The following is a 20198-nucleotide window of genomic DNA, read 5'->3' on the forward strand; positions in this document are numbered from 1 at the left end:
CAGGATTGCTCTTTGTTATCGTCTAATGGTGACTTCTGACAGTCTGCCATTTCTCATATTTTGACGTAAAGTTTTCATGAGCTCAAGTTCATTGTTTCTCTGGTATTATGAAATTATTTTCTGTGTCATTTGGGTGTAGGCATGTTCGAGAGAAGTATAAGGGGGTTTTTGTAGAAGATTTGGTTCGCGTTTTCTGTATGGATAGAAAGTATTGGTACAGTTAGAATTTTCAAAACTATGTCCTTATAGAAGACCTTATTACAGTTTTCACTAATTAGTACAGTATGACTTTTTAATGTATACATTTTTGGTTTCAGTGTAGATAAAAAGGATTTCACAAATACACAACTTAATCAACTAATAATTTATACATTTTTATTGTATAAAATGTCAGCATGTATTGGTATGTATGCATTGGTATGCAGATGAAACAAACAGTAGTCTCTTTGAAACAAAAAAAACACATTATCAATACAATGCTGCAATATGCATGTCAGGTACAGTTCAAGTGCGCAAATGCAAACACGGCTTTGCTTTTATACACATATATATGTATGTATGTGTGTATATGTATATGTATATATATATATATATATATATATATAAACTATAATTTGTCTTTTTTCAACGGTCCACAGCTGAGAGTACAGATAGTGTTCCCTGTGTTGTTGCCTTCAAACCCAGAAGATGTCCTCTTTCTGTTGGTCCAGTTCAGGACGACTTGTCTTTGTCTTTGCACTGACTGAGCACCTCCTGCATCTTCTTCTGGATTTCCTCCACCCTCTTAGCCCACTTATCCCGCACCATATCTACATCATCCTCTGTAACAGCTGTGTAGGCCATGAGTGCAATGAGGCCCATATGGAACAAGTGGGCGATGTGCAAACAGCAGTGTTCCATGTTCTCACGATCGCTGTCGCAGTTTTCCAGGTACACCTTCAGCAGCGGTCTTCCAAACAGCGAGTTTTGACCCGTCACACCACGATAGTACACATCCAGGCTTATATCGCTCTTGTCTTTCTCATATATCTTCGCAAAGTTCTCCATGTAGCGCTGGGTGTTGTCCGGATCTTTCTTTACCTGCGCCACCATGCTGTTGAAAGCATTGTACTGGTGCTTGATGTACTCCTCGTACTTCCCGAAGGTTTCGTTCACCTCGTCGATGCGGATCTGCCTCAGGCATTGTTGGTTCTTTTGGGAAATGCTCTCTAGCTTGGTCTGGATCTCCTGGAAGCCCTCGTCCAGAGCGTGGCCTTCCTCGTCCATCAGGCCCTTGCGAGCCATCCCGATCAGGGGGGAGACAATGCCAAAGAGGGGGTGGATGGAGGAGGCGAAGGAGGACACCTTCTCCAAGCAGCACAGCACCTTGTCTACAGTTTTCTTGATCTGTCCTGCATCAGCCATCCCTGTTGCTTTTCTGCTGCCACTTTAAGGTCCACACAAAGTGAGTCTGGAGAATGGAGAGATAACAAAAGGGCACCATACTGTACTTAATTTTAATTAATTTTTCTCATAGGCATTAATCATTCTTCTCAATGTTGTCCTGCTGGAAAGATCACTCAGGGACAACTGTGGTTGTGTCTTTGTTCGTAGTAACAAAACAGAGACTGGAAATAGACAAATGGTTACAGGTCCTGACCTTCAGTCTATCATCTTTAACAGTTCAAATAACCTCCAGTAGCTATTTGGCACCTTTAACATTAACTCAGGATGTGCTTTTGTTTTGTTTTCGAGCTTGTTTCTCTCATTTCCTGATTTCCAACCACGCATGAATATGAATCCACAATCACTCACTTAATTCATCTTCATTTTATCATTCCTAGCTGACTCAGCTATCACCCAGAATTCAGACATGCCTCAGATCTGAGATTTCAAAGCACTGTGGCAGCAGATATTTACTCACCAGAGAAAATAAACTGTTGGTGTCGCTCCATCTACTGAAGCTGTCTGACTTTGCTTTCCCAGTTTTATCCTCCTTAGTCAAAAAAAGGACAGCCCCTTCCTGCCAAATAAGGGAGTAAACATGAGGAAGTGACTCATGCATGCCCTGTGCTGATTGGATGAGGGGGCTCTTCCAGATGCACTGCAGATCCAACCATAGGCTGCAGTACAGACACTGAATATCAAGGAATTATTTTTATTGTGTTGTTTTTAATTGTAAGTCCCCACACCAACCAAACCATTTTCTGATACCTCAGAAATGATGACAAATTGTCGAGCTTTAGAACCAGGAAACAGAATCCCTTTCAGTATTTTTATGTCTGAGTATCACTGATGATGCTGTGAATTTATTTAATTTTCAATCAGAATTAATAAAAACAGTCAAGACTGATATATCTGATAAAGTGTTTTTAGCAGTTACTCTCACAGAGCACAAGGATGTAAAGGAAAAAGATATATTTTCTCACTTATGTCAATTGGTATCAAGGCAAGTAGATAGATTTGGTTTTCTTTGCCATGGTTTTGAAATACAGTGAAGATAAATTGAATTTTGTTTGCAGTGCTCAAAGTATTAAAAACTAAATCTGAAATATTCAACAGCAACATTTCTTTACAGATGGTGTCACAAAAGATTTCATAGGAGCAGTTTTCATAGTGATTGTATACAACTTTATCAGTGTATGGATATATATAGTATTCAGGGCCGGGGGCCAAAAGTATATAATTTTTTATGTTTCTTATTTTTTAATGTGCTGATTGGATGAGGGGGTTCTTCCAGATGCACTGCAGATCCAACCATAGGCTGCAGTACAGACACTGAATAACAAGGAATTATTTTTATTGTGTTGTTTTTAATTGTAAGTCCCCACACCAACCAAACCAGTTTCTGATACCTCAGAAATGTTGACAAATTGTCGAGCTTTAGAACCAGGAAACAGAATCCCTTTCAGTATTTTTATGTCTGAGTATCACTGATGATGCTGTGAATTTGTTTAATTTTCAATCAGAATTAATAAAAACAGTCAAGACTGATATATCTGATAAAGTGTTTTTAGCAGTTACTCTCACAGAGCACAAGGATGTAAAGGAAAAAGATATATTTTGTCACTTTTGTCAATTGGTATCAAGGCAAGTAGATAGATTTGGTTTTCTTTGCCATGGTTTTGAAATACAGTGAAGATAAATTGAATTTTGTTTGCAGTGCTCAAAGTATTAAAAACTAAATCTGAAATATTCAACAGCAACATTTCTTTACAGATGGTGTCACAAAAGATTTCATAGGAGCAGTTTTCATAGTAATTGTATACAACTTTATCAGTGTATGGATATATATAGTATTCAGGGCCGGGGGCCAAAAGTCTACAATTTTTTATGTTTCTTATTTTTTAATTGTTTTATATATAGTATATGAGTTAATTGTGAAATTAAAGATTTGATGGTCTAAATGATGTTTCATAGCCTTCTTAGCAATACCAGAATTATAATTGGTGGGAAAAATACAGTGTTAAGCATCTTTAATATTTTGTGGCCTAAAACCATCAAACTGAAGAATATTGACTACTTAAAAAGTATCAGAATCAGCCTTAAAAATTCACAACATGTAAAAGTGTCCAGAATTGTAGAAGGCAACCTCCTCATCTGATCATTAAAACCCCCAGACATCTTGACATGTGACAGTAGGAAAAGCACAGGTGTAAATAATAAAATTAATGATGGCTGAAAATCCATTTAGCTGCTTCAGTGTCAGGGTCCTGGTGTTGGGCATGCTGGTTCACTGTCACACTGTGACGACTTACTGGGACACACAGAGCTATTGTCAATGTTATTAGTATCACCTGTGGTTTTCCTTCTAGGACAAGTCAAAATGTCGTCTGTGAAAAAGGCCTGTAGTCGCTGTGGCCCGGATAGCTACAGTTCATCCCTCACAAGGTATGCTGAGCGTGGGAGGGGGGCAGTTCAATTCAACAAAGTGTCGTGAGCTGTTTTTTTTTTTTTTCTGGAGGAGGACTGTGCGTGCGTGTCCCGTATGGTTACAAAAACAAAAATGCTAATCCATTTTGAATTCAGATCTCTACACTTTATTGTCATAAGGACCTTTATAAGTTCAACATGATTTTTTTTTCTTGCTGATAGTAACAATCAACTCTTAATTTATACTTTGTAAATCATGTAAATTATAATTTAGCAACTTTGAAACAAAAACATCAAAACAATGAATGAATGAATGTAAAGCTGTCCCAGTGCAGGTTTTAGTAATCGTCTGGATGTGTTAAATTTGAGTGATATAATATAGGCTAACGCATTTTAGAAGGGTATTGTAGAAGCGAGCAGTGGTCTGAAAAAACTAGCCTTGAGGAACATTACAGGGAAATGTTTTCAGTTACTGAGTTTTGGTGAGAGTATATTTTTCTAACATTTTATTCTGGAAAAAAAAGGGTGAAACTATCAAATCAGTAATTAACAGCATATAGCCTACCTATAATTGTTAGGCAGTTATATAATCATTACAATTTGAATTCCTACATGAGTTTTTATTCAGGTAAAATAGTTTCCATAAACATTGTAAGCCCTATTATTCTTATAAAAACATTTATCTTACTTCATAGCTCTTATTCCAACACTTAGGAAATACATACCAAAGTAGCTCATAGTGTTCAGTATTAAATGAACAAACAATGCATTATGAAAAACATAGTAATACGAATAAAAGCAGACCATAAAGATAGTTTTAATCAATACTGCCACTTTTCACAGAGTCTTTGTTAAACAAGACAACCATGGTAAAGCCAGTTATATCTTTGGCTGTTTATTTAAACAAAAGCCAACATATTATACATTACATTTTATACTTAGAGCAACATAATTCATAAGAATATTTCATAATTTCTTATTTATTTCATTTTAAACACTGTGCCTCTGTACTAAAGTAGATTTACGTTTGGTAAAATCATCTTAATCCACACGGTCTGACAGTATTATATAGCCTAAATACTGTATCAGCTTTTTCAAACACTCAGTATTGTGTCCATGTGTTTAATGGCTGCACCATTTCATCAAATGGAAATAATCTAAATGTTTACACGTCATTTTGGATGCATTTTCCCAAATTCAGCCTGACTTATCCAATTCAAACTCTGTACATGGAATCTTTTGAAACTTTGGGATCCTCATTAGAATTTAAAATAATGATCTGGAGGTCTGAACAATTTTTGGCTGCACAGCATGAGATTGTGCTGACTGGAATCACTGGCAGATCAGGGGTTGATTACTTTAAATAATTAATTTTTTTTATTACCAGGATTGCTCTTTGTTATTGTCTTATGTTGACTTCTGACAGTCCGCCATTTGGCCTCTGCACCCTTCAAAAGACCGGTTTCTCATATTTTGACGGAAAGTTTTCATGAGCACAGGTTAATTATTTCTCTGGTATTATGAAATTATTTTCGGTGTCATCTGGGTGTAGGCATGTTCCAGAGAAGTATTAAGAGCTAGTTTTTCTGGAGCATTTGGTTTGCGTGTTCTGTATGGATAGAAAGTATTGATACAGTTTGAATTTTCAAAACTATGTCCTTATAAAAGACCTTATTACAGTTTTCACTAATTAGTACAGGATGACCTTTTTATGTATACATTTTTGGTTTCAGTGTAGATAAAATAGATTTAGCAAATGCACAACTTAATCAACTAATAATTTATACATTTTAATTGAAGAGATTGTATAAAATGTCAGCATTTATTGGTATGTATGCATTGGTATGCAGATGAAACAAACAGTAGTCTCTTTGAAACAAAAACATCAAAACAATGAATGAATGAATGTAAAGCTGTCCCAGTGCAGGTTTTAGTAATCGTCTGGATGTGTTAAATTTGAGTGATATAATATAGGCTAACGCATTTTAGAAGGGTATTGTAGAGCGAGCAGTGGTCTGAAAAAAACTAGCCTTGAGGAACATTACAGGGAAATGTTATCAGTTACTGAGTTTTGGTGAGAGTATATTTTTCTAACATTTTATTCTGGAAAAAAAAGGGTGAAACTATCAAATCAGTAATTAACAGCATATAGCCTACCTATAATTGTTAGGCAGTTATATAATCATTACAATTTTAATTCCTACATGAGTTTTTATTCAGGTAAAATAGTTTCCATAAACATTGTAAGCCCTATTATTCTTATAAAAACATTTATCTTACTTCATAGCTCTTATTCCAACACTTAGGAAATACATACCAAAGTAGCTCATAGTGTTCAGTATTAAATGAACAAACAATGCATTATGAAAAACATAGTAATACGAATAAAAGCAGACCATAAAGATAGTTTTAATCAATACTGCCACTTTTCACAGAGTCTTTGTTAAACAAGACAACCATGGTAAAGCCAGTTATATCTTTGGCTGTTTATTTAAACAAAAGCCAACATATTATACATTACATTTTATACTTAGAGCAACATAATTCATAAGAATATTTCATAATTTCTTATTTATTTCATTTTAAACACTGTGCCTCTGTACTAAAGTAGCTTTACGTTTGGTAAAATCATCTTAATCCACACGGTCTGACAGTATTATATAGCCTAAATACTGTATCAGCTTTTTCAAACACTCAGTATTGTGTCCATGTGTTTAATGGCTGCACCATTTCATCAAATGGAAATAATCTAAATGTTTACACGTCATTTTGGATGCATTTTCCCAAATTCAGCCTGACTTATCCAATTCAAACTCTGTACATGGAATCTTTTGAAACTTTGGGATCCTCATTAGAATTTAAAATAATGATCTGGAGGTCTGAACAATTTTTGGCTGCACAGCATGAGATTGTGCTGACTGGAATCACTGGCAGATCAGGGGTTGATTACTTTAAATAATTTTCTTTTTTTTTATTACCAGGATTGCTCTTTGTTATTGTCTTATGTTGACTTCTGACAGTCCGCCATTTGGCCTCTGCACCCTTCAAAAGACCGGTTTCTCATATTTTGACGGAAAGTTTTAATGAGCACAGGTTAATTATTTCTCTGGTATTATGAAATTATTTTCGGTGTCATCTGGGTGTAGGCATGTTCCAGAGAAGTATTAAGAGCTAGTTTTTCTGGAGCATTTGGTTTGCGTGTTCTGTATGGATAGAAAGTATTGGTACAGTTTGAATTTTCAAAACTATGTCCTTATAAAAGACCTTATTACAGTTTTCACTAATTAGTACAGGATGACCTTTTTATGTATACATTTTTGGTTTCAGTGTAGATAAAATAGATTTAGCAAATGCACAACTTAATCAACTAATAATTTATACATTTTAATTGAAGAGATTGTATAAAATGTCAGCATTTATTGGTATGTATGCATTGGTATGCAGATGAAACAAACAGTAGTCTCTTTGAAACAAAAAAAACACATTATCAATACAATGCTGCAATATGCATGTCAGGTACAGTTCAAGTGCACAAATGCAAACATGGCTTTGGTTTTATACACATGTATGTATGTATGTATGTATGTATGTATATGTATGTATGTATATGTATGTATGTATGTATGTATGTATGTATATATATGTATGTATGTATATATATATATGTATATATATATATATATATATATATATTATATATATATATATATATATATATATATATATATATATAAACATATATATTAATATATATATATATATATATATATATAAAATAAATATATATATATAAAATAAATAAATAAATAAATAAAAAAACTATAATTTGTCTTTTTTCACTGGTCCACAGCTGAGAGTACAGATAGAGTTCCCTGTGTTGTTGCCTTCAAACCCAGAAGATGTCCTCTTTCTGTTGGTCCAGTTCAGGACGACTCGTCTTTGTCTTTGCACTGACTGAGCACCTCCTGCATCATCTTCTGGATTTCCTCCACCCTCTTAGCCCACTTATCCCGCACCATATCTTCATCGTCCTCTGTAACAGCTGTGTAGGCCATGAGTGCGATGAGGCCCATATGGAAGAGGTGGGCAATGTGCGAACAGCGGTGTTCCAAGATCTCACGTTTGCTATTGCACTTTTCCAGGTACACCTTCAGCAGCGGTCTTCCAAACAGCGAGTTTTGACCCGTCACACCACTATAGTACACATCCAGGCTCAAGTCGATCTGGAGGTCTGAACAATTTTTGGCTGCACAGCATGAGATTGTACTGACTGGAATCACTGGCAGATCAGGGGTTGATTACTTTAAATAATTTTCTTTTTTTTTATTATCAGGATTGCTCTTTGTTATTGCCTTATGGTGACTTCCAACTGACAGTCCGCCATTTCTATGGCAATTTAAAGTGCCTACTTAATATTTAATGTCTTTTGTACCTGCAGGAGTGGTTGAAACTTCTGCCCCCTACCTATGCCTCCTCTCTGTGGGATTCATCCACTGCTGTTCCTGTAATGAAGGTGATGGAGGAGTTAGTGGAGCTATGGCGCCCTTAATGGCCTTGCGTCATGTTTGTCTGAGCTTCTTCTCTTGTTTGCACTTGCCTGTTGTGAATAATCTGTTCCCATGTGACATTACATTAAAATATCATTTCATGTTGACTTCGCTAGAGGCCTCAAGTAGAAACAGTAATCACCCCACACAATACTTTTTTAGTGTCAAATTAATTAACATTGTTGTTGATACAGGTACTGACAACAGGATGGTCACTAGCTTTAAGCACACTGAGAAACACTTACCATTAGTATTGATGTATATTATATAGAGATGTTGAATGTTTGCATTGATTTGGTAAAAGTTAAGACAAACACAAACATTTCCTGGGTTTCACCTGTATTCACCTGGCCTGATTATTTATTGAAATTTGCAGGAATTTCTATTTTATACACTCTGGGTATACAATCTGTATATACAGCTAACCAAATATTATTCGGCAGGACAAGGACAAGCCTGTTGTGTAATGTTTGACTTCCCGCATAGTGATATGAGACAAAATGGGAAAACATCTGCAGATTTTTCCAAGTACTATACTCTCCCTCACACACACAGCCCAGATACACTCTCCCTGACCTCTCAGAGCTCAGGACCTGCATTTGTTCTTATTCAGGAAGCATTTGGCATATTTGGCAATACGTTACATATTGTGCTGCTAATGGCACTACATAGCAGTTACTTTCACTTTCATCACCCATCAATCCTCTGATACAAAACCTATAATTTAATTGTGTTTTAATAACGTATTTGTCCAAATAAGGTGCTGCCAGGTTTCATGAAAACTTAATGAACCACCACCATGATGGCAATTAATCAGTGGTGGAAAGTAACTAAGTTCATTTAGTCAAGTACTGTACTTTAGTACAATTTGGAGGTACTTGTGCTTTACTTTAGTATTTCGATTTTCTGCTACTTTATACTTCCATTTCACCACAGTACAGAGGGAAATATTGTACTTTTTCCTCCATTACATTTATCGAACAGCTATAGTTACCTCTTACTTTTCAGATCAAGATTTTGCATTAAAAAAAAGATCATGCCCGTAAAGTACAGCATATTGTTAAAGATGAAACTAGTGGTTCCCAAATGCACAAAATACTCAAAATCACAAGGTAATGTTTTACAACTTGAATGAATGAGTTTTAGTAGTGTGTGCATTTGTATCAGTGCTGCAGTGTGAAAAACTGTTTTGCATTTATGTTCATCATGGTGCTTGCCAGTTAAGTTTTTGTGTAACTTGGCAGCTTATTTATAATATATGATGTTATGTTCGAAGTGGTTGGCCCTCAGTAGGTTTTGTACATTGTCACGGTTGCTTTAATGGATTTCAGCCTGAGAAAGGAGAGAAACTGGGGCACACTGATCAGCTTGCAGTGTCTAGTTTGTAAGACAACACATGTCTGTACGGCAGCTGAAGTGCAAGGTGATCTGTATGATTTTGTTACACACCTCTCTGAAAAGCAGAAAGGTGTCAGGATGCCCTTTAATACGTTTGCTCGTGTATTGTAGACCAATTTGAGATGTGGTTTTGTGAACACCAGAATCAAGTCAAACACCTTCAATTTCCACTCAATCACCAGATACATAATTTTGTATGTAACACTTTGTTTTGTGTTTTATGCTATTTAGTTTTATTTCATTTTTTAAATTTTTGTTTCTGCATGCCCAGGTCCCCATATTGGATTGAACTTGTCTTTTGTTTTTCTGCTCCTTTCTTTGTTTGGTTTTGTGAATATTTATTAAGTGTTACATGTAGGTTGTTTATGACCAAACCAATTGAATCTTTAAATTTCAGGACATACTAATATAACCTAATTATAGAGAGAGGCTGTTCTGCAGACATTATGTACTCTTCCTCCTTTTAGGTACTTAATATTATCAATGTTGGATGTTCTATTATTTTGTCCAACCTCCTATAATTTGATTAAAACTGTGGGCAATCACTTTTTTGTTTTTTTAAATTGCATGTTGTAAGCAAAAACATGTGTGCAGACCTTACTGTATTCAATTTTTTTTTGTCTAAATGAAAACTACAAGTTTTCTCTATTGCAATTCTTACTTTTTTGTTGATACATACCTGTCACAGCTGATGCCAGAAACACGGGAACAAGCCCGAATTCAGACACCAGAGGCAGAGCTAATTAATTCATTGAATTTATTTACAAAAAGGGGGGCAATGGGCTTATAGGATGATGAGGCAGGCAAGGGTCAAAAATCAGAGAATGCAGTCTAAACAGGCAGACAAATCCAGAAATATACAGGCAGAAATCTAAAGTCCAATTAACAAGCAGAAGGTTAAAATGCAGGCAGTAACAGGGACCCAAGACTCAAAGCATACCGCAAACACAAACAAAACTTTCTTGAACTAAGGAAGACAACTGATATATATAGTGCAAAGTTTAATACGTTATGCGGTGCAGGTGGAGGGAGCTCAGATAAGTGCAGGGCGGATGAGAAGTGGGAACAGGTGTGTGGATGGGTCGGTCAGTGAGGTGATAAGAGGAGGCGAGGTCCGAGGGCATCTGGTGGACGGATGGGAAATGGCAGGTCTGGGGAGATGATGGAGATGAAGGGGAGAACATGGTTTGGGAGACCTGAGCAGGGGCTTAGAGCCTTATGTTTGGGCTTTCACTAACTGATAAGAAAAACTGTGGGAAATCACTCAGCTGCAATTAATGCACATGGAGCCCTCATTGTTGTAAGAAATCATTTCAAAGATTTGATAAAGTCATTCTACTGACCAGATTCAAATTTTGTATTTTAAATCCTTTTGCCCTTCACTGTCTGTACTGGCATTTTAAAATAAAACACTATGGAATTGTTACAGTTGGGAAAATAGTCAAAAAGTGGACTCTAGGTATCCTTTTTACACTGGCCGGAACCAAAGACCTAATTCAAAAGATTAATAAATTCCATTATCTTTTTATCTTCTTACTTGACTTGATTAGATACTGAGAAACACTGAGTCAGTCTGATGATGCAATGTGTTTCTGAACCACAACAGATGGGGGATGTGACCAGATGAATACACTTCACACTCCCCCCACCCTCACACACAAACACACCCCTCTACTCGCACCCCAGCGAGCTAACATTGAGTTCAGCTCCTCTATGGTATTTCCCACAATAACATCCCAGGTTGCCACACCGACTCTGTCATTTTGTCTCTGACCCCTCCACTCCTCTCTCTGTCCCTCTTTCTGTCCGTCATCTCCAGGCACCTGCACCGGTCTGAGGACGAAAACCTACTGGTTTCAGGTATGAATCGGAGGGGACGAGTGCAGCAAGCCAACACATCAGCAGGTTTGACACAGCAGCAGTGGATGGTTTGGTTCAGTTTTGGGATTAGAAAGCTTTAGGCCTTCCATTGAATTTGCCTGGAGGGGTGAGCTGAGGTCGACATAAGCCTCCACCAGGATCAAATTGTTTCCACTGTTTGTTTTTATATTGGCTCACATACTTTCATGAAGGTAAAGTGTTTTTTTTTTTCTTTTTCTTTTTTCTTATTGAGTTTTACTATCTAATCTGTTAATACCATCTGTGATTAATGTATATTTTAGGCATTTTAATTTAACCAAGCAGCCAGTTATCAGGAGTGCAGAGGTCAAAGTCATGACAGCAAGAGAGGAAGACTAAGCAATATCCAAGCACCCCTCAACTGAGGAAAGGCTTTATTTGTGTTAGCCCTACAACACTAGCAAGAATCTGAGGTTGTTTACAGTCATTTTTGAGGTCATCGTTAACATCTTGGTTGTGTCCTATAAACATTTATTTAGGAAAATACATATTAGAAGAATGTTTTAAAAATACCTGAAGGATTTATTCACTCAGTCTAAACAGGTGCAGTGTGAGTGAAGTAAAGAATATGCTCCACATGTGGACCTGGCTTTTGCATCTCCTTAGTGACTAACATCATCAGCCAGTACGGATGGATGCTTGGATTGATGCTTGCACTCCTTTGATTGACCACTTGATGGACAGTTTATTTATAAATATATTGATTTTTTTTTTGTTTGCACTGCCTACTTTAATGATCATCTTATTGGCCAATTTGTTATTCACTTTGATTCCAGTGACTCCCAGTGAAGATGCAGAAGATGTTAACTGAGCTGATGGTCCTGCTGGGGTGAGTCTGTGGAAACAATGCAACAGATGGATCACACATAATCCTAACAGACTGATTCCCAGTGTAATATCTATTCTCATTTTAGGTTTTAATTAAATTGAGTGCAACTTTATTTATCCCTGCACGGGAAATTGTTCAAAGCAACTCTCCACCCAGATCAACAAGTACACACACAATGATTAGGAAAAAGAAGAAAAAACACTATTGAAAAGTTGTGAGGTGTAATGTTTAAAGGTTGATGCAATTTACTAACCAAAACATGTTTCTTACAAATCTCTCTTACATTTTAGAGTCATTGGTTTGAGTTACGGTGCCATTCAGAGACCTGACTATGATGATACACCCAACCCCGAGTTCCTCAACCCGTCCTGGATGGCCAATATCCCTGATGATCAGCCGCTGTCTGAGGTCACCATGCCTGGCACCCACAACGCCATGGCCCTGTACGGCGGTGTGTATGCTGAATGCCAGACCTGGAGCCTGGCCTCTCAGCTCCAAGCAGGTGTCCGCTTTCTGGACATCCGTGTGCGTCACGTCAAGGGGAACCTCACCATCCATCATGGGGTGTCCTATCAGCGGGCGCACTTTGGCCGTGTGCTGGAGGCTGTAGCTGACTTCCTGCAAACGTTTCCCAGTGAGACTGTGCTGATGCGTGTAAAAGAGGAGTTCAGCGAGACATATAACATGTACGGTGCTGTGGTAGAATACATCCACCGCTACGCTCACTGGGACCTGCTGTGGCACAGCCGACTTGTGCCAACCATGGGAGAGGTCCGAGGGAAACTCATCATCCTGCAAGACTTTACTGGGCCAGACCTGGGGATGCGTTATGCATCCCTGGACATAGCAGATGACTGGAGGGTATAAAAAAGTTATGATTCTTCAAATATTTCCAGAGTTGACTTAAGTGACCTTTTGTATTTTTTTTTTTCTAAATAATGCTCTTTATTTAATTTTCCAAATGATGGACAAAGGAAGTATAACTATACATCCCACCCGACCACGACCCTATTTAAAATGTAAAAAAAAAAAAAACCATATATAATTTAATAGGATTGCTCAGGAATTCAAAGAATGAACCCCAGAAGTTATGCAAATCAGGGCACAACCAGAGCATGTGAATTAGCTACTCAATGTGAATTGAGCAGCTGACTAGCTGGAGACAATTCTAAAATGCTTTTTTGTGTGACTTGAAGTTTGCTGTTTTTTGTAGGTTCCCACACTTCTGCATGTGGAGGAGAAATGGCAGAGCGTCTATGAACATCTGGAGGCTGCACCTGCAGGAAACAAGGCCCAGATCTTTCTCACCTACAGCAGTGGAGCTGGTGTGTTTGCGTACCCCAGAGCCATCGCTCAGCGCATCAACGCACAACTGTACGACTACCTGAGGGCCAAGACAGACCGAAGCCAGCGCCTTGGAATCGTATGCATGGACTTCCCTGCTTCTCCCATTATTCAAATGATCATTGACTTCCAACTAAAAGAGGTCATAAAGAACCAACAGGCCTTTAACTCAGTTCCTGGCAAGGCAAGTTTGAAAAACACAATTTCTTCCCTGAGAAAGAAGATGAAAAAACATTTTAATATTAATGTCTGAGCCAAAATCAAGCATGTGAAGGGAACAGTAGACTGATCAATAACTGTATAATCAATGGGGCATCACTATGGACATCAGATACAACAGTTTTAGCTTGGATGCAATAATGAGGTGACCTTACTACTCTACTGTAATGAACATCATTTAGATTATACCTCAGTGAAACTTGTTATTGTGTCAATCACCAATTATACTGGAAACAAAATAAAGTACATAACATAAATCAGAAATGGCAACATGTGAAGAATTTTTACAGTGATAAACTGTACTGTGGAAACTGATCAAGTGTATTATAATTGCTGTTTTCACACATCTGATGAATATGCATCACTGGTCAGGTCATTTGGCAGCTGTGTTAACTCTTACGTAACTATTTACCAATCTAGCTGGAAGAATGAATGCCAGTCCAACACCTGATACCAGATCGGTTTGTTGGCTTTGCAGGGGTCACGACGAGGTTTGGTGGCTCTGTGTCTCTGGCTTCCTCAAGTTTTGCTTGAGCCGGGAAAGATGTAAGCAGTCACATTTCATTGTCACACGGTGATAGTACTGCCACAGACGTGCTTGGCATCAGATTGTGTTGGCACTAACATCTTGTACTGGCCTGTCGGTAGCCAGCTGTCTGATAAGGAACAGGTCTGTCAACCTTTGTATCACACACCCACTTCAACTGTCACACCGCTTTGCTGAAATTGAGTCACATTCTTACTGAAGCAGAAAGTTAATTTCACCTTGGCTTTATTGTCTTTGTGTGATTTACTGTTACTTTTAAAAAATATTTTTATCATTTTTCTCAAACCTATTAATAAGGCACTCTGCAAATTTCATACATTAAAGGGGAACTGTGCTGATTTTACACATCAAAGTGTGCTTACAGATATTGAAGGAGTGCTACTGCACTGGTGAAAAAAGTTTTATAAATCCTTTTGTGGCTCCAGAAGGGGGAGCTGCATGAATTGCCTTAAGTGATGTCACGTGAGTCGGCATCAGTTAAAAAGACTAAAAATGTGAAAATGAAAAAAATCTGGGGGTGTGGACTTAGAAAAAACGTGAGTTTACCAGAACTCTGTAGCTCGCTCCCCCTCTCTGCTAGGGGCTAGCAGCTTGAGGCTACATTAGCCGCTACTAGCACAACATTTTCGAATCTCCAACCAAAAAGTCGTTGGTCAAGTAGCCTTACGGGGAATGTAGGTGCCAGATGTTCACAAGGAAGAAGAATGTGTGGAATAAATAAAGGCGATATCTCTGGTTCTGCTGCATCATTGTGAGTCCGACAATATTACAGCAGTACAATGCTAAGTCAATGGAGTACTCTTTTAAGATGAGTTAGTTGTCATTGGGAGTACCACCTATCGATTTTAACCATTCTTTTCTTAATCTGTCTTTTGCTATTCACACAACTTTATGGAAGTGCGATGCTTAATCACTGCAGTGCTCCTTTTAGGTGGGAATAAGACCAGATCACAGCACAACTCGACATTGAAAACAGGCAGTGAATTGGCCATCAGGGCTACCATACCTGTTTAAAACTCCTGAAAGGGGTTTCTTACCGAAGATCTAATCAATAAGTCTCTGGATAAAACTCCAAACTAATGAGTGATGTTGCCACTGTAAAGAGTAAGCACTGTGTCTTATCAAAGTAAAAGACATTTTCCATAAATCATCTGAATATTAGATTTTATTCAAATAACACTAACTTATAAGACTCAATTATTTGCTAAGAAAACCAAAAAAAAACAAGAATAACCAGGTAAACTCAGTTTTTAGTGTCCAACTGCTCTACAGAAAATATTAGATGATAAAATGTGTGATGAAAGTTCACACTGTGTATTTATCAGAGCTGATAATACACTTTACTGTGTGTTGTAACTGCATGTGCACCACAGAGTCTGTCCTGTGCTGCAGGATGTTGATTGAGCCCTTGTGCTGCAGCGTGCAATCCCAATAAAATGTACTGATCATGTTTACTGAACTGCGAAAAATAAAAATAAAAATTCAGAAAAGACTGGTTTGCAAGAGAAATGGAAGGATACCATGTGAGTGGTTTTCGCATTAAAACCAACATGCATGCAGATTGTTTGTGTCAGATAACGGTAACAGATTTTATCATTATTTCCTCTTAGTTAGATGCAGAGAGCAACAGTTGCAAAACAGATGTTGAAATGTTTTGGCTTTAAAGAATATGTCTTAACATCCTCCCACAAAAGCAAAAGATATTAAAGGGTTTAGTGACTAATGTCAGCCCATGTGTAGTTCTATGTTTATTGAATACTGGAGGAAGAAAAAAGATTTTAAGGTGTCTCCTTTCACAGCTGGACAGGTACAGTATAACACTGCTGCTGCAGCTCTCCTTGTTGATATCTTACAACTTATGACTCCTTCTTTCTCTACAGTAGATATGATCTCGTCTCCATTGGTGGAATTCAGGCGTCAAAGTGCCGTGGTGATTTCAACAACTGGTTAGAGCACTTTCCCTCCATCGTATTCATGCCTTCCTTTTGCATTGTTTTATCTGTTATACTAATTATTGACCCTCTCCCTCTTTCTTGTAGTTGTGGCTAATATCATGTGGTGGATGGTTATGATTGCAGCCATTGGACTGGGTAGGTTTATTAACTTGTGATTCCTGGCGTCAAAAAGTATGTTTTTGGCCTCTTATTCTTGGTCAAAAAGTTACTATTCACATTGTTGTTCTGCTGCGTCACAGGGGCCATACATCTGAACCATTGTCCACTACAGCCCAGCATCCCCGTCTACCTGATTGTGATGGGAGCGGCCAGCCTCCTCTGTCTTTCTCTGACCTACATCAGGAGCGGCTGGGATGATGGCGCTGCCTGCATCCTCAGCTCGTGCTGCATGATTATCCTGTACATCTTCACTTTCGTCTGGTTGGTTTCAGGTGGGAGAAACTGTCAGAAACAGTAAAATGCTACTTGCAGCATTTTTATTATTTATTACATTTGACACTACGTATGTGCATTTTAATACTGTATTCTAAAATACTTATGTACTTTAACTTGACATCTTGCAGTTGAGTATTTCCTGAATATTTCCTCCACTACTGGAAACAGAGTTGCTGTTAAAATTGTTTAAGGTTTTTCATTTGTGTTAAAGCTATCGATTTCTACTTTGATTTCAGTCTTAGCTTTCAGTCTGGTTGTGATGGATAAAGTACTTACAATGCTTAATCAAAAACCCCTGAAAACTGACATATTTGTCCATAACATTAAATTCTCATGACTAAATATGCGACAATCAGTATTAAAAGACCTGAAAATGTATTTTCCTAAATTGTCTTGTTACTGTAAGAGAAGGTATCCTGCTTGAACACACATTTTTTGGCAAAGTTAGAACAGTTGTGACGGTCAGTATTTTAATATTTTTTCCCCCTCCACGCTCTTCTCGCTGGTTTTAAGTGGCTGGGGCTCTGTTAGAAAAAGGTGTAATTCTGTGCACCGGCCAGGATTTACGAGAGATGGGCGGATCATACTGAAACACAGTAGCTTGTTTCACCTCTGTGAAGCACACTGTTTGAATACACTGTGTCACATGGACATGTAACATAATTAAATAAAGTGTTGTAGTGCTTTGACCCCAGTCTTGAAGGGCTACATAAGTTTTGCAGGCCACCAGATGTCACTCTACTTGCTGGGTTTGAAGCCCCGAAGCTTCGGGTCTTTTTTCAGCACAAGTAGAAAGAAAGCTCCAAAACCTCATTACGTTTCACAACACAGTTTTGAGCGTTAAACTTCTAATAAATAATACTTTAAGATGTTTCTAATCTCGATTGTCACTTATATAGTCATGACTTTAATTTTATAGAGAAATACTTAAGGTTTGAAGTTCACGCACACACAAAAAAGAAGTTACAAGTTACAAGTTTAACACTCAGAAACTCGGCTAACCTGCTTCCTTGGGACTGTATGGGTGTGATTTGGGTCAGAATTTGATTCAAGTGTTGCCGAATTCTGATTGGTGCATGGAACGATGTGACATCGCTTTTTTCTCACCGAGTCACGTCCACTTCAAACCAACGGAGGGAGCACAGACAGAAGTTAGGGGTGGTTGCAGTCCGATATCAAGTAATACCGGGACCAGGATCACAACTGATACGGATACTTGTTAAATGCAGATAATTCACTATCATATCAGGGAGAGAAATATGTTTATATTATCTATTAGGTGAATGCATTATTAACAGGCTAATTCTAAATATATTTTAGCACCACATTTACCATCAAATAGTTTACCAGACATGAGGCATTTCTTTTTACTGTCTTTCCTCAGGGCTGACTGTCTTTCATTAAGTCTAAGGACTTGAAATATCTACTCCATTTAAATAAACTCACAGAAAATATAACTGGCTGCTATAACCCAACCTCAATATTTCTAAAAACTTGGCTACAACCATGGTTTTAACAATATTTTTATGCTGCTTTTTAACTTTACTATAGAAAGCATAAAAGACACACAAGTAGATAATTTATGTTTTAGACACACGTAATGAGCAATTGCAGCTATTGCCACTTTGGAAATAAAGAATTAAAATGAAGAATGAAGCTTTGCCATTTCAGAGCTCAGTGGGAGTATCCTCAGATAGCACAGTGCCAAACAAAGCTGGGCTCACTCTGTAATGGTAAATAAAACATGTTCCTTGTATGAATTCTCTGAACTAAAGAGGTCATCACTGCATGCATGCACATACCAGCGGCAGAGCTGCACATTGCATCTCTAAGAATGTGACAAGGATGTGATCTAACGTGCTGGACCTTATTTTTGGGGGGGGTTTTGTGGTATTGAACCTATTGACGATTGTATCGATAATCAAAACAAGACTTTGTACTGGTAGAAAAAAAGGTTTTCAGGGCCTTTAAGTTCAGTTGAGTGTGTAGTTTCAACTCTGAACTGAAATGAAATGTTGTCTAATATGTGCTGTCTATCCCCTGTAGGCACTACCTGGGTTTATTCTGTATATCCTCCCAGTTACACACCCGGAGAAAGTCGGTACTGCCACAGGACAACCTTCCAGTTTGCCTTTGGTGTCACCACCCTGGTCTGGGTCATTTTTGCTCTCATGTTCATCTGTGGCGGTTGCTTCACTTTACTGACCTGCTGTAATACTTTGATGGCAAGACGCCGCTTGATACCCAACCGCAATACTTTCTATGGTGGGACAAGTGCTTTTCAAGAACCGATTGTTAGTGATGTGTGATTTACAACCTGGTTCATGTCTTGACATTAGATTTTACAGAAGTGAAACTTTTCCCATATTTTGACAGTAATGCTCCTGGTTCTGCTCCTGCAGTTGAGGGTTTTTTTTTAATTATTTGTGGAAGTTGTTATAGTAATGAGCTAGATATAAAAGTTGTACACAGCAGCTCTCAAAGTATTTAAACAGCAGCTCTCAAAACTGTTACAAGATTATTTTCTACAATATTCCTGTAAAGCTTAAAGAAAGATGCCTTACTTCACTTGAGGCTTTAATCATATTCTTTCTGTTACGGCACACAAGTGGCTGTGCTGAGGCAGCTTTGTCCAGCTTCACTGAACATTAGGTCCAGTGCAGTCAAATCTACGACCTGCTGAAACATCACATCCCTTTCACACACACACACACACCAATAGTGTTACGTCACGTGCTTCCTGTTCACACCAACATCAAACTGTAAACATTTTAGCCCAGTAGAGGATAAGATGTTAGGAAGTCTAGGGGCAGTAATATTGATTCAGTATTGACATGAAACATAAATAGATATTAGTATTATGTGTTTTTATATTGTGTGTGTGTGTGTGTGTGTGTGTGTGTGTGTGTGTGTGTGTGTGTGTGTGTGTGTGTGTGTGTGTGTGTGTGTGTGTGTGTGTGTGTGTGTATAATGTGGATGACAGATGTTTTTTCTGCAGTGAATTTTGCAGCATTTCCTGAAAATAAAATGTTTAGAAAAGTAAACTATCTAATTTTTAATGAATCTTGGCTACCATTAAGTACCCGAGGACTTTCTGGTCACTACCACCAGTAGTTATCTTGTATGAGATGAACATAGTTTGGCTTGAGGTGAGGGCTTGAATAAAGAAATGC

General features: G+C 37.8%; 3 protein-coding genes across 15 annotated transcripts; 2 read left to right on the plus strand and 1 right to left on the minus strand.

The window, feature by feature from the left end:
* Nucleotides 1-693: 693 nt before the first annotated feature.
* Nucleotides 694-1958, minus strand: rpz2 (rapunzel 2). Its single transcript, XM_040122061.1, has 2 exons — nt 1904-1958; nt 694-1450 (listed from the first exon to the last, which is right to left on the minus strand). Exon 2 carries the CDS (start codon nt 1402-1404, stop codon nt 712-714), a length of 693 nt encoding a protein of 230 aa, XP_039977995.1. The 5' UTR covers nt 1405-1450; nt 1904-1958; the 3' UTR covers nt 694-711.
* si:dkey-266f7.9 (uncharacterized protein LOC100006223 homolog) lies at nt 826-14334 on the plus strand. 12 transcript variants are annotated; one of them, XM_040122051.1, is made up of 7 exons: nt 3378-3870; nt 7703-7934; nt 8291-8365; nt 11617-11702; nt 12473-12525; nt 12816-13386; nt 13739-14334. In XM_040122051.1, the coding sequence occupies exons 5-7, from the start codon at nt 12488-12490 to the stop codon at nt 14120-14122; spliced, it is 993 nt and encodes a 330-aa protein (XP_039977985.1). In that variant the 5' UTR covers nt 3378-3870; nt 7703-7934; nt 8291-8365; nt 11617-11702; nt 12473-12487; the 3' UTR covers nt 14123-14334. The 12 variants fall into 12 exon arrangements, 11 of the variants coding, with proteins under 11 accessions (XP_039977989.1, XP_039977985.1, XP_039977983.1 ...); XM_040122049.1 differs by having other exon boundaries at nt 11617-11657; XM_040122052.1 differs by lacking the exon at nt 7703-7934 and adding an exon at nt 7995-8081 and having other exon boundaries at nt 11617-11657.
* Nucleotides 14335-16274: 1940 nt separating this feature from the next.
* On the plus strand, nt 16275-19933 carry LOC120786589 (transmembrane protein 272-like). 2 transcript variants are annotated; one of them, XM_040122099.1, is made up of 5 exons: nt 16275-16442; nt 16516-16581; nt 16675-16725; nt 16830-17021; nt 19072-19933. In XM_040122099.1, exons 2-5 carry the CDS (start codon nt 16521-16523, stop codon nt 19332-19334), a joined length of 567 nt encoding a protein of 188 aa, XP_039978033.1. In that variant the 5' UTR covers nt 16275-16442; nt 16516-16520; the 3' UTR covers nt 19335-19933. The 2 variants fall into 2 exon arrangements, with proteins under 2 accessions (XP_039978033.1, XP_039978035.1); XM_040122101.1 differs by having other exon boundaries at nt 16519-16581.
* The last annotated feature ends 265 nt before the right edge of the window (nt 19934-20198 follow it).

The sequence above is a fragment of the Xiphias gladius genome, chromosome 24 (genome assembly GCF_016859285.1).
Source record: "Xiphias gladius isolate SHS-SW01 ecotype Sanya breed wild chromosome 24, ASM1685928v1, whole genome shotgun sequence".
NCBI lineage: Eukaryota > Metazoa > Chordata > Actinopteri > Istiophoriformes > Xiphiidae > Xiphias > Xiphias gladius.